Source organism: Parus major, chromosome 17 (assembly GCF_001522545.3).
Source record: "Parus major isolate Abel chromosome 17, Parus_major1.1, whole genome shotgun sequence".
In the NCBI taxonomy this organism is placed as follows: Eukaryota; Metazoa; Chordata; class Aves; order Passeriformes; family Paridae; genus Parus; species Parus major.
The window spans coordinates 9119388-9133999 of NC_031785.1; the positions used below are offsets into that span (position 1 = coordinate 9119388).

General features: G+C 47.5%; 1 protein-coding gene across 1 annotated transcript in view; it reads right to left on the reverse strand.

Annotated features, from left to right (window-relative positions):
* Positions 1-5324: 5324 nt before the first annotated feature.
* Positions 5325-14612, reverse strand: part of NELFB (negative elongation factor complex member B) — a 10945-nt gene continuing 1657 nt past the window's right edge. Inside the window, exons 4-13 of the mRNA XM_015645235.3 lie at positions 14102-14332; positions 12963-13148; positions 11874-11986; positions 11166-11268; positions 10152-10247; positions 8844-8986; positions 7829-7935; positions 6806-6947; positions 5982-6090; positions 5325-5743 (exon numbers count right to left, since the gene is read on the reverse strand). Of these exons, the coding sequence (XP_015500721.1) occupies positions 5606-5743; positions 5982-6090; positions 6806-6947; positions 7829-7935; positions 8844-8986; positions 10152-10247; positions 11166-11268; positions 11874-11986; positions 12963-13148; positions 14102-14332 (1368 nt within the window). The 3' untranslated portion in view covers positions 5325-5605. The remainder of the gene's footprint in view (positions 5744-5981; positions 6091-6805; positions 6948-7828; positions 7936-8843; positions 8987-10151; positions 10248-11165; positions 11269-11873; positions 11987-12962; positions 13149-14101; positions 14333-14612) is intronic.

Genomic DNA, 14612 nt, shown 5'->3' on the forward strand with positions numbered 1-14612 from the left:
ACCACAGCTCCTCTCCCAGCCCTTCTGTTTAGAGTGGAGGATCTGGCTGAGATCTGGTTGTGCCACAAGATCACAGAATCCCAGACTGGTTTGGGTTGGAAGAGACCTTAAATCCCATCCCATCCCACCCCTGCCATGGCAGGGACACTTCCCACTGTCCCAGGCTGCTCCAGCCCTGTCCAGCCTGGCCTTTGGGAAATTCCAGGGATCCAGGGACAGCCCCAGCTGCTCTGGGCACCCTGTGCCAGGATCTGAACACCCTGAGATGCCCTCAGCCTCTCCCTTCTTTCCTCCAGGGACACAAGGCAGTTCTTGTGCCTGGAATTTCTAGCAGGATAAAAGCACAGAGTGTCTCGCTATGACACTTGTGTGAAGCAAAAAGAAAAATGTCCCCACCAAGAACTGCTTTTAAAACCATCTCACTCAAAATTCACATTCTGCTGCTGCAATATTTCTATAAATGAAATAATAAGGCCTCAAGAACTATTTATGGTTGTCCAGAAGCAAACTTGTGCCCAGTGGAGCTTGTGCAGAAAAGGGAGCCCAGAGAAGGGGCAGAGCCAGGGACCCCCAGGATCCTCCATCCCACAGCTCCTGCACAGACAGGGAGAGCTGGGCTTGGGCTTCCACACTCTGGGGAGTGAATTCACACCTCACAGCCCTCCCACCACAAACTCCCCACCGGGAAGCTGCTTCCCACCTGAGCCAGCTCACCTCACCCAGGGTCAGGGGTTCCTCAGGAACTCCTACCCTTGGGTGTGTAAGTGCAGACAAGTGTGCAGCAGCCAGGGCTTTGATAATTTTCTTTTAAGCACCAATTTAACACACAATAGCTAATTCCATGGCAGATCTGCAGATGGAATAAACCCAAGGGCAGCATCATTGCCCCAGACAAACGTGCACCTCCGAGTGCTGGGTGATTTCCCCTCAGCCAACCCATGAGGAGCCCAGAAGTGCTGAGTAACTCTCTAAACTGGGAGGAGAAGAGCTTGTGGAGGGGAGTGAGCAAGTGAATGAAACCTGCCAGGACTGGAGGTGTTCTAACAGCTCTGAAAATGGGAATATTTGAGGTTCTCTGTGAAGGGATAGTGGAGCTGTTCCCATGGCAACAGAGAGAGTTGCCAGGCTGCGGGTGATGGGTTCTGATTTATGGTACGAGTCAGGCGTGGTGAGGCACTGGAGACCAAGGACAGCACGGATATTTTATACATATGCAATTTTTGATGAGTAAACCCAACGTGACTCCTTTGTTCCAGGGGAGAGAAGCTTTTCCCACAGGGAGAGATGTTCCCAGGGCAGGAGCAGCGGAATAACTCCTAACAAATCACTCAGATCTGTAAGAGATGCTCCAACAGCTGAACAAAAATAATACTTAATGCAACATAAGGTAGAAAAGCCAACAATTGGTGAGCTGAGAGCATGGCAGCTGATTCTGTGACTAGTCATGAGCAGTAAGCTCTTTGACAAATGAGTCAAAAAATATTTAGATTTTAGCGTGATTAAAGTCCAGTTTGGGAGGGCAGGGAGGGAGAGGCACTGCTGCTGAGGGACCATGGGGTACAGGGGGTACAGAACACCCCTCACAGCAGTGTTTCCCCTCTGCCCTCAGCATGAAGGTAGATTTAGATGGGATTTTGGGCAGGAATTGTTCCTGGCAGGGTGGGCAAGCCCTGGAATAGAATTCCCGGAGCAGCTGGGGCTGTCCCTGGATCCCTGGCAGTGCCCAAGGCCAGGCTGGACAGGGCTGGGAGCTCCTGGGATGGTGGGAGGTGTCCCTGCCATGGCTGGGGTGGAATGGGATGAATTTGAAGGTCCCTTTTAACCCAAACCAGTTGGGATTCTGTGATTCCCCAAGGGCACAGCCTCAGTGTTCTCCTGAAGTCAGATGGGAGCAGAAGTACCTGTGAGGATCCTTCAGGTGTCCAATCACTCCCAGCAGAGCCCAGCAGCAGTCTGTGAACTCACTGTGGATTCCTGATGACCAGCAGGGCTCTTGTGCTGTTTGATAAGCATCAGCACCCAGAGATAAGCCAATAAAATGTGTGTACAACATTATCACATAACACAGCACCAAACAGAGCTCACAGCCTCGAGCTGCTCCCCATTCTCCACTGCTCTGCAGATGTTTTAATGCAGAGCAGAGACACCCTGTCCCCTCTGCTGCTCTCAGACACAAATGACAGGCGGTGGACCCTGGGTGGAGGCTGTGGGAAAGGAGAAAACTCCCCAGCTTGAACCTGGGGTGGTGTCAGAGAGCCTGGAATTCAGGCAGGCTTTGAAGAGCAGGGAATGGAAAGCAAACTTTGTCTGCCCCAGTTTTGGTGGCAGAGGAGAAACTTGAAGCAGACACAGAAGGGAAAGCTGAGCTCCTGAGCAATGACAACATCTCATTCCTAAGCAGCAGCAAGGGCAGGTTTGAAATTCTTTTGTAAAAGCAGGGTGGACATGAGGCCAAGCTTCTCTGCCCAAGGCTCAGTCCAGCTGGATGGGCTGGAATTAAAACCCAGAATAATTGAGCTGTCCCCAGCTGTTCAGTCCTTGCAAGCCTGACTGCTGCAGCATTCCCAGTGTTTGGGCTGTGTTTTGATGGAGCAAAGGCCCTGAGGAGCAGGACCATGTCCCTCTGGCCCCCAGGGATTATTTTCCACAGTTTGGGTGCCTCTTTACTCCTAAAGAAATTTTAAAACACAGAGGTGGTAGGTGTCAGTTAATATTTATTAGTCAGTTAATATTTATTAATATTCATTGCAGCTCCAAGGGCACCCTGCAACACCAACAATCACTTCAGGCTCCTGGGAAGCATCCACCATCCCATTTTTCCACTTGGAATGTGGTATGACTGACTAGGAAACAGGAAAACCCACCTTCCTAAGGCTCACAGCCCCCAAGGGGAATCACAAGAAGGCAGCAACAACTTCTTTGTTTCAGTAAATCAGGGTTGACCCAAAACTTGCTGCAATTTTTGGCTTTTTAGAAGGAACTCCTGAGTTTCACTGCAAAGACAGTGATCTGCATTTCCCTTTTGGGGCCCAAGGGCTGCAGGATCCCTCCAGCTACCAGGCCAGACGAGTTCTGGGAACACCAAACCTCCCAGCCACAGCTCAAACTGAAACATCAGGACAAGCAGCTCTTGCAAGAGGCCACGAGGTCATGGCCCAAAATTCCTGTGAGCATCCAAAAGGTGCAGTGACCCCCCAGGCAGAGTCAGGCCACAAACACCTGCAAGTGCAAGTCCCTCTGCTTAGGCACAGCACTGGCCAAGGTGGACTGGAGGTCCTGATGTCTCCAAATCCCCAGTTTGGATGAACTGGATGAATCCAAAATGGTTCAGGGCTGTTTCCTGCATCTCCAAAGCCCATGAATGTTGTCCTGGGTGTGGGTGAGATGGAAAACAGATTCCTTCCCTTGCCCTTTGGCTGCTCTTGAAGGAACCACCTGTAAAACTCCCTCTGCAATTATGTGATTATTGAGTGGAGATGGAGCAGAGACCACGGTGGAGAACGTGGGCTGGGAACAATCCTGGACCCATTGGAGCAGATGTTTTGTTGTTGTTTCACAAGTCACTGATGACACCTTGAGCAATGTGTGAGCTCAGGGGAACAAAGCCCTGCAGCCACTGCCCTCTCTTTCCTCTCAGCACACCAGGGCTCCCTGGTGCCCAGAGAGCAGAGAGAACACGAACTGCCAGAGCAGCTCTCAGCCTTCAGAGCAGACAGAAAATGGAGTTTCAGAGTTAAAAAGAACAAGGGGCACTGCAGAATCTGCCAGCTCTTTCCACAGGCTCACAGGAGTCGATAATTAACAAAAGAAAGAACAGATGCTATGAGACACATTTCTTCTGAGGGTATTTACTTGCTTCTACCTACAACTGTGCCTGAAAAAGTGCTAATATGAAACTGCATTCCTAATCATTGGGTTGCTTTGTATCAGATTGGTAATGACTCATTACCAGGATTTTATACACATTTCACCACTTCTTTATTCTGTTAACCCTCAGCAGGCAACTCAGCTTTGGCACAGAAAATTGATGCTGGCCTGAGGGAAAAAATTAACATTAAAACTACAATAACAATTGTCTCCTGAGTCCTGGACTGGTTTTTTTTTATGACAATGGCACAAGGACAGCACGGTTTATTCTGGCTCAAGCTGGATAGCTGGTTACAGGAATTACCACAGGAATACCTGAGGGTGGGCAGGCCCTGGCACAGGGTGCCCAGAGCAGCTGGGGCTGCCCCTGGATCCCTGGCAGTACCCAAGGCCAGGCTGGAAGGGCTTGGATCACCCTGGGACAGTGGGAGGTGTCCCTGCCATGGCTGGGGTGGAATGGGATGGGATTTAAGGGCCCAACTCAAACCCTGCTGATTCTTTCTCACTTCCTTGTCATAAAATGACATTCACAGAAGCTGCTGAAGAAGGAAAGACCCCAGTTCTCACTCCTGGGCTGCTGTCTCTAACACAGGCAGATCCAGAGATCTCCCAGGGATGCCTTTCCCCTTCCCCAGGCTGACCCTGCTGAAGAGGAGAAGCAGAGCCCAGACTCAGCCCAAGGTGAGACACCTTTGCCCCTTGTGCAATTGTTTTGCTAGAAAAGGAACCAGGTTTCACTGCCTCCAGTTGTTCAGCCTTGTCCTTCTCCTCAAACTCCCCTGGCAGGTCCAGCAGGCCAAAATCCACCCACACAGATGGTTCAGCTGCTTTTGTCAAGTTCTCCTTCCAGCTGGACTGACCTCGTTATCTTTTGTGTGGGCTCCACGTGCTGCTGGGTTCTCCTCAATTTGCTGATGGTCCTTTTTGCACCACAGAGGGCAAGAGCAGGGAAGGGATTGGGAAAGAGCAGGGAATGCAGAGATGTCCATGAATTGGAGCAGCCATGGGGCAGCAACCCTGTCTGATGTGTCCTCAGCACTGAGTGACCCTGGCTGGAGCTGCCCTCAGTGTTTTACACCCACCTGAAGCTCTGAGATCCCATTTTCCCCTTGTTTTTAATGCTGAGCCTGGCCCTGGTGGAAGGGGAGTGCTGGCAAGGAGACCCAGAGCATCTGACAAGAGGCTGGGGACTGCAGCTCGGGCTGGTGGCAGCAGTGGACACCCCTGATAGTGCAGCACATCTTGCCATGTGCCACAAGAGCTGGAACCTCAGGGACTGGTTTCAGTGGAGCTCTGAACTCTGACTCTTCCTCCTCTTGAGCATCTTCTCCAGAGACCCAGAGGGACAGACCAAGGCCAAAGGAAGCCATGATCAGCCCCAAGAGCCCACATCACCTGCTCAGCCACAGCAGGGCTCCACCTCACTGAGCAGGGTTTAAATACACAGGATGCCAAGCTTAAAAATATGCATTTCATTTTGTTTTTTTTTTTTAAAAATGTACAGTCAGGTTTTAAATGGATCTGCAAGAAGACACTCAGCTATCTTTAAGAAAAGTAAACATTGCAATTCACTGCATACAGTTTTCTAACCAGCAGGAGCCAGTGAGCTGGGTGAGCTGCAGCGTTTCCTGAAGGAGCTCCAGTGGCTTTGTTTGTGTGTCCAGCAGGTGGGCAGAGACACTCAGAAGGCAGCACAGGCTCAGTTCCTGTCCCCCCAGTCCTGCCCTGCAGCCACAGCTCAGCGTGAGGCTGGAGTGGGCACCGTGGGCAGGGGCAGCTCCATGGAGGGAGTCTCAGTCACTTCTGCTGGGCTGGGCTTGCGGAGCTCCAGTTTCTCACTGAGTTGGTTGTAAAGCTCCTTCACAGCTTCCCCACTCTGCAGAAGAGAATCAGGGATGGGGAAACACAGTCACACTCCATTCCAGCCAGAACACCACGTGTGCCTTCACCCTGTGTGTTTAACACAAACCAGCACAGCAGGAGGAAGCCACAAGGTGATTAGGCCACAGCTTGGTACATTTGGAAAGCAGAGCTCGTGTTCCATTCAACAACGTCTGGAAAGGCAGCTGCTTTCATTTGCAATCATTTTCCCTTTCTCCTGCTTCCCTTCCTACCTGCTTGGTGGGCTCCAAAGCTTTCTGGAGAGACTCAAGTTTGGCTGGGGCCACCTTGTGATGCAGATGCAGCAGCAGCCTGAGCACATGTCTGTGCACATTCTCCTTCCTGCAGGAGCCATTTGGAACCAGAGCAACCAAGACAAACAACCAAGACAAACAAACACCATCATGAGAACAAGGAGCAGCACCAGAATCATTCACCCCACCACAGACTTTGTTACCATTTTCCAAAACTCCTAAGAACTGGAGCTTTTGTAAGGGACTAACTTAGTGTAAGCACAAACACTGCCTTAGACCTTCAAGGACTCAAGGAATTGTTCAACAGGAGTGGATTACCTGCACAACCATGAGGAGGGAGGGTGAGATTTTAAGTGTAGAGTGTGTGGAGGAAGCAGCAGCACATGCTGCTATGCCCCAGCAGTAATTTCAGCCACTTTCAGGGAAGTTTTCTGGAGGCTGAACTTGTCTGCAGACACCAGAGTGACTGAGCAGAGGAAACAACAGAATTTTGTGTGCTGCTGATACTGCAAGAGCTGAAGTTAACTCTGCATAGCCAGAGCTACTGCAAAGCCTGAAGGATATTCTCCCTTGTAACTCCAACTTATGGATAATTAATTGCAGTTTAGATAATAATTCACACTCAAGACATTTTGCTGACAAAAACTACATCCCAAAACACACACCTTTCCTCAAAGGAAAACAGCATCTGGCTGATATTTCCACTGCCTGTGAGGGATTTGGTGAACTATTGTTCAAAGCAGTAAAACCTCTGTCAGGCATTCTGTAAACTCCCTCTCTCCAGTGAGGAAAATCTGCTTTACCTGGAGCAGGCAGTGAGGAAGAAGCCATCAAAGAGACTGGTGCAGAACTCCTCAAGTGCAAACTCATCACTGAGCAGGGTGAGGTTACCAGTGAGCAGATGCAGGAAAATGTCACTGAAGGCCAAGTCACTGAATGTCTCAACTATAAAACATGGAAAGAGACAGAGACTGACAAGGATGTGTCAAAACCTGTCCACACAGCTCCTGTTCCTGCTGAAAACCCTGCAGTGAGGTTTCATCATAGAACAGAGTTGGATTGGAATAATAAATAATAGAATAGGTTTGGGTTGGAAATGACCTTAAAACATCCAGTGCCACCCCTACCATGGGCAGGAATATCTCCCACCATCCCAGGCTGTTCCCAGCCCTGTCCAGCCTGGCCTTGGACACTTCCAGGGATCCAGGGGCAGCCCCAGCTGCTCTGGGCACCCTGTGCCAGGGCCTGCCCACCCTCACAGGGAAGAATTTCTTCCCAGTACCTAATCTAAGCCTACTTTCTTTCAGCCATTTCCTTCTCATTTCCTTTGCTAACAGGCAGCCCAGGCAGGTGGCTTTGATCTTTCAGACATAAAAAATGAGGAGCAGATTGCTCCAGAGCTCTCCTGCAGCTCATCCCAGAGGACTCAGTGAACAAGATAATACTGGTGAAAAAATTAAGGCTGTGTTCAGTCCTATTTTGTTACCAGTTTTCTCACCACACAAAGCAGCTTCTGGCCACCTGCAATCACTGTGGGCAGCAGCAGAATTGGGGCACCTGCTCTGTTATCTTTCAGATTCATTCCAAAGAGTCCTCAACTAATCTCATTGTTAATAATGGAGCCCTTGGTGTAAGGACCTGACCTCAGCAGAAAATTCCAGAACCCAAACACTCCTGCAAAGTCTCACAACTAAGTCACCAGAAGAGCCAAAGGCAGAACATTCTGTCCCTGGCTCTGACTCTCCTCTCACTCCAGGTTTAGTGGCCTCCTGGGTGTCCAATACAAGGCAAACAGCCATAGAACAGAAGATGAGACAAAAACCTACCTAGTGCTGGCAGAAGCCTCAGAAAAGCATTTTTGTTCCTCTGTTTGGTGATGTGAAGGATGTAATACAGCCCAATCTCACAAGCTATTCTGTTCTCCTGCAGGAACCTGTCATGGCACAAGCAAAGTTTATTCAATAATAAAGCTATTTTAAAAAAAATAAAATGAAAGAGGTTTAAAGTACTTTTGGGACAGTTATCAAGCAGGTACAGCAATGGCTAACCTCAAAGCCACTGAAGAGCAGCTATTCAATGAGTGAGCAGATGGATCATCCCTATGTTCACTACCACACTCCAGAAAAACTGAACATTCAGCAAACAGTTGGATTTAACTGAACATTTATAATGTATTCATGATAAAAGTGCTGTTCAAAATGGGGTTTAGAAGAAGCCCAAATACTCAAAAGTTATACAAAGTCCAATGCTGTTTCAGTCTCACAAAAGTCAAACATCAACACTGTAACAGAGGAGAGCACAACTACCAAGCTTTAGTTAGATACCAAGTATTTATCCCAGATTCTGGCACACAGACAAGAACTGTGCTAGAAACTGGGAAGGTCTGAACACAACAGAGCACACAGAAGTTTTAATTATCTTTCTGATGTCCCTGGAGTGACAGGTCAACAGAGAAAGAGTGTGAGCATCAAAAATGCCAACTTCATAATTTCCAACAGTGCTCTTCAACATGGGCACTCATCCAGCCCAAATATCAACCCAAATATCACCCAAAACTCAGCATTCACTGCCTGGGAAGCTGAACAGAAACACCAAATACTCTCATATTGAATGAGAGAATATTTCATTACAGGAAATATTTATGTAGATAAATGTTATTTGAGGAAGCACAAGGGAAACGGAAGCACAAGGGCAACCTGTTTTGTTAAAGTTCAGACTTGATAAATTAGCACTGAATTTTATCCCAGGAAGCTTGGCCTTTACCACAGGCAGTTTTCCCCTGTCAGGTCTGGCTGGCTCCCTGCTGCTTTGGAGCCAAACCCTGCAGGGGCTGGCACCTACTTGGTGAAAGCCTCGGGAATGGTGCTGGGGTAGGGGATTGGTCCCTTCTCCTCCGAGGGCAGCTTCTGATCCACAGTGAAGGTGTGGTCATCCACCACAAAGGACATCAGCAGGGGCAGGAACCTGGTGATCAGCTCAGCCTCCTGTCAGGGAGGGAAGGACAGAGGGAAAAGCAGAAATCCATCATCAGTCACTTCATGCCACCTAATGGTCCTGGAGTGCTGTGACAAAAGCAAGGCAGTGTGGGGAGCCTCATGGTACACTGAGGAAAAACAGTTTACAGATGTCCAGTTCCAGTCAGAATTCCTGAATAATTCACTTCCACATCTTCCACGGTAATTAGGAAAACTCTACTTCATCTCACTCCAAAATACTCCTGCTCAAACCTTTTCTTTGGACAATTTTCTGGCATTTCTTTTGAAACCTTCCCAGCACTGCTGCAGGCATGGGATGTGCAGGATGACATCAAACTGCTGATATCAACAATTACAGACTCCCAGCATGGCCCAGGCTTATTTGGGGTAACACAACTACAAATAAATCAGATTTTAAAGACTGATTCAGGGACTCCCTTCAGAAAGCATTTTCTCTTACAGGTTCATGAGAGAGCAGAGATCACAGGATTGGCCACTCTCACTGCTACATCCCAGTGTTAACACACACCCTCCCTGGGATGAATTTAAACATCCTAGCAGCCAGGAGTGGATGTGTTTTGGAGACTTCAAATGTGCCCCATGATATTTATAAAACATTTACTGCTTTATAGTTCAGAATAGAAACAGCAAATTCCTCCTGAGGAACAGCCTTGGCCCTCCTTCCTCAGCTGAACCACTCCAGGGATTCCTGGAATACTGGGAAGGGATTTCCAAAGCATGCAGAGATAACAGCTCAGTGTGGCACTACCTTCTGCTGTAAGAGAGGGAAAAAATATTGTTCTTGTCGATGAAAAGCTTCTAAACTGCTACCAGAATTTGAGACCAGTCCTGGAAATCCTGCTTTCCTCATGCAAGATGTGTTCTACAAACCCATCAGTTGTGTACGAGCAGGAAAAATGAGATAGCAATGAGCAACCAGTGGGGTATTTCAGAGAGGTACAGGCTGTGAGGAGCAGGCACCCATGGAAATAAAAAGGTAGGTAATGGAAGCTCACACCATGTCCAGAACAGCTGCTCTGTGACCATTGTTTTTTCCCAAGAAAGCTCTGATGAGACATTTGGAGAACAAATGTTTAATCAGGAATGCAACAAAACAATAAACAAGTCTAAAGTTGGTTAATTTTGTTAAATTCTTAACATCAAATGGGCTCACCATTTTTGGTTCCTTGAAGACTTGGCTGTCAATCATGTCCCAGGCCCCCTGTCCCAGAGAGAGCATCCTAAGGAGCAGCAGCAGATCTGGGCTTTCCTCGAATTTTAAGGGGAGAAGAAAAAGAGCTATTTTGATCTTCACATGAGATAATTATTTGGAAGCAGTTGTTTATACTCAAAGCTATTTCTGGATTAGCAGCTTTGTCCAAGACTGCTAAAGGCATTCAGCTGAAGGTAATTGAAAACTGAACCTCAAATGGGCATCAAATAACTGCCACACTTCAGGGTTTGTGGGGGTTGTGAATTTAAAATGCACCAGGAAGTCTGCAGCCATCTGAGCACATCTTTTTAAAATGTATCCAACCCAATTAGTGCACTAAAATATAATGTGTGAGAGGACAAACCATCACAGCAGGTGTGTAAGAATGAGAATGGATTTTTTGTTTTTACTGTGTGCTGAAACCCAAATGACTTTGTCTTAAACTGTCACAAGGAAGTTACTCCATGCAACAATAACATTTAACAACTCAGGGATAAAACAGCAAGTGGCTCCCATTGTTCACACACCTGCCAGGGTGCCCTTCTTTAACATTTCAGCAGCTCCTGCAGACTCCACTTGCAGGAGCTGTGTTTTATCTCAGCCACCAGACCAGAACTGTGCAAACAAACCCATGGCATTCACTGTGGCAGGAGAAAGGTGCTGCTGTCAGACAAACTGATGGAGGGACAAAGCAGGGAGGCACAGATTTTACACATCATTCTGTATTTGCACAGCTGCCAGGCACAGTGAGCCATGCAAAGAGTTCAGGATCAGTCTGGAGAATTCCAAAATGCCCATGTCCAAACAGCTCCTGCAGAGCTCTGCAGCAGGTGCTGGAAATGGACAGGCATCAGGTTTCCCTTGTCCCAACTGCCACATTTGGGAACTTAGTGACACTTGGACAGTGGCAGTCCCTCCCTGATGGCTGTCAGTCAGCCAAGAGCACAGCTCAGGTACACAAGCTGCAGTGCTTACCCTGGGTAAGGTGTCCTGCCCAACCAGGTCTTGCAGGTGCCTTATGGTGCTCAAGGCTAAGGTGTTAATGGCAAAGGGATCACACAGGATCATTGATAAATCCCTGAGAAGAAGTAAAAATCAAACATTTGTCATATATAACCAGCAACCCCCATTGTACAGGTCCAAACCCAGCTGTGTGCACCTGATGAACCTTCTCCTGCCTCGTAAAGAAATCACATTCAGGGTGGATTTGACATGAAAGAGCACAAAAAACAATTGATGAAAGTCTTCTGCACTGAGATCAAGCACAAAATCTCCCACAGCCAGCTGCAGGTCTGCTGGGAGACAGCCCACAGGAGTCCTGGTGGCCCCAGCTCTTTGAGCTGGCAGGTTTTGACCATCTCCAGAGTGCTGAGGACAGAAAGGTCTCAGAGGCTTTGGAAAAACAACAGCTAAAAGTGAATTCTCTAATACTTTTAAATACTAATGGACAAAAATCTGAAAGTACCAGCTAAATAAAATACTGAGGGCACATTCCAGAAACAGAAGTGTACCAGATCACAGCAGGGGCGAAGCTAATGAAGTACTTTAACTCACAAAACATCAGCAGCCCATTTTCTCTGGGTTTAAAGCCAGACAAGTCATTCATAATAAGTTATTCTGTCAGATGCTGTGAGTGCTAGGAAGACATGTCCAGTTTCCCAATAAACAGCCCAAGTGCTTTACCCCAACACTTGTTCTTGTCCTTTCTTCACCCCATCCAGGAATCCTTGCAATTCCCGAGCTCTCTTGTTGTCCACGAACTTCTCCCGAATGCAGGCGTCGAGGCACCAGGTGAACTGTCACCAAATGGAGGGAGCTTTGTGAGCTCATTAAACCAGCAATAAAACACATGATGTCAGAGAAAACAGCCTCAGAATGACCTCAAAGTATCTGCAATTGAGATGCTTCATTAATGCACCTTAATTAGGCATAGTACCACACTGGTGACAAGCACAGAGGTCAAAAGGAGGTTAGGAATGCCCAGGAAAGTTAACCTGGGGTCACTTTCTCCACTTCCAGGGAAGGCATTCCCTGGCAATTAAGAATCAGGGATTAAATCCACCACTGCCCTGCACACCTGTGGATTCACACAAGTAGAAGACTGAGAAAGGAGCAGCATCACCTAGAAATAAAAATGTGGTTTATTTTGGCCATTGCAATAGCACTCCCACTCTCTAAATAAAGGAATAATCACAGTGGAGGTGTTCTTGCTTTAGAGCTGTATTACTGAACTATTTTTTAAGCAGAATACATGTAAAACTTAACAACTGCTTCAGGGAAAAAGCCTTCTTCCAGGTCAGTGATGCTACCATGGACCAGTAACAAGATCCTGCTGTGGCATTACCACATCTGTCACTTCCCAATATATTAATAGTTTCATGTTTCCTTATAATTCAATATCCAAAGTATTCACTGTTACACATACAGTTTATTTACAGATGGAGCATATCCACAGCTGGGAGGGAAGCCTGGAGTAAAAGCCTGGGGCCAGCTGATGGTTTTTATTATTTTTGCAGCATCTGCCTGGAATAGATGTCAGATTAGACATTGCTTATAACACTGCCAAAGTACCCTAAATTTGAATGATTCATGGGTTATGAAATGAAAGTAAACTGCTGGTTAACTAAGAAGCTTTCACCTGAAGGTCAAAGGAATATAAAATGATATTTAGGTTCAAGGTCTGAACTCTCTTTATGGAAAGGACTCATCTTGTCTGGGCTTTTTCCAGAATATTCTCCATAAATGCCCCCTTCTGTCCCCCATGATTGGTACCTTGTGGCAGGGGTCAACAGTGCAGATCTCACTGATCTCCAGGTCGTGCAGTGACATGAGGAGCTCTGCCCTCAGCGTGCAGTAATGGACGTTCCTGGTGCGCAGGAACAGCGTCCTCAGGAACTGCAGCACCATGTCATAGAGCTTCACGTTCTTCCCGATCATCTGCGTCAGCTTCTGCACCACCTGAGCTCACAGGGGAAAAACGTGGGCTCAGGACCAAGAGATGCTCTCAATTCTATGCATACATAAATGTAAATTAATTATGTTTTGTGATTTGCCAAGACTGAAGCATCTGCAGGGACATGAGCTCCTGAAAAGGAACTGTTTACTCCAAGATTTCCAAATGGATTTGCCCAAGAGGTGTTCACCAAATCTTCAACAGCTATAACATGTTTTTGTCTCAACCTACAAGTTCCCTTTTTCTACCATTCTGATTCTCCCCCCATCCCCTCAGGGGGAGGGACCAAGTGGATGTGTGGTGCTGAGTGTCCAGCTGGGGTTAAAGCACAACTCTGCAGTGCAAACCTGGAGTAAATTGCACAAGGGCACTTACACCAAATTATTCTGAAAGCAAACCAGGCCTGAAGCAGCCCCTCATGTAACAGATGTGCTGCCCTCTCTGGAATTAAAGTTTTTTACTACCTTATAGTTAATTTCATTCAAAGAGCAACTTTCCTGGATGCCAATTAACTACATCCCTTTCTACATCCCTTTAAAAAAGAACAAAACACCAACTTCAGCTGAGCTATGTCCACTAAAAAAATTCCCAAGAAAGTAAATTTAACATATTAGCAGACTCAAACTGCTGTGATAGAGATGTTCAGCCTTCAGAACAGCTGAAGTGTATTAAAGCCAGACTGAACAACAGAGAAAAGAGCCTGCCCTTTCTTTTTTTTAAAGTGCATAAACAGCTTAGAACATTGATCATTTATTACACAACAAGTAAAATAATTCCTACTGCTTTCATCAAGATTTATAGGAGAAAATGGCCTGGTGTTTCTTACAAAGAGCTTGTCCAGCTAAGCAACTTCAGCAGCAAAGGTGGGCAGGGGAAAACAGCCCCTGTTAAGTGATGGTTGACTGGAAGCTGATAAATTCCCCTCACCAGCACATTGTGAGGGTTTCCTTGTCCTTACCTCTCCTTGACGTCTCGTTTTGGGAGATGGACTGAAGAAATTTTGCAAGAAGGAAATATCATTGCTGAAGAGAATGTTCTCCTTCTCCAGGATGTATTGCTTCAGCAGGGGTGACACCTCATCCCCAAAGAGAGCCTGGTTGTCCTGCCAGATCTGTCTCTTCACCTCCACAGCACAGGCCTTGTACAGGTCCTTATCAGCCATCACCAGTTTCAGCTTCTTCTCAGGGACCTGCAGTGCACAGAGCAGTTACACAGTGAGCAGCACCTCACCTGCCTTCCTGTCCACAAAACCAGAACTGTCTGCAGGAGGCAACTTAAATCATGGAATCACAGAACATCCTGAGCAGGAGGGACCTCCAGGATCAGCCAGCCCTGCCCAGACCCCCCAACATCCCACCCTGGGCATCCCTGGAGCTCTGGCAGCCTCGGGGCCGTGCCCATTCCCTGGGGAGCCTGGGCAGTGCCAGCAGCCTCTGGGGGAAGAACCTTGCCCTGATCTGCAGCCTGAG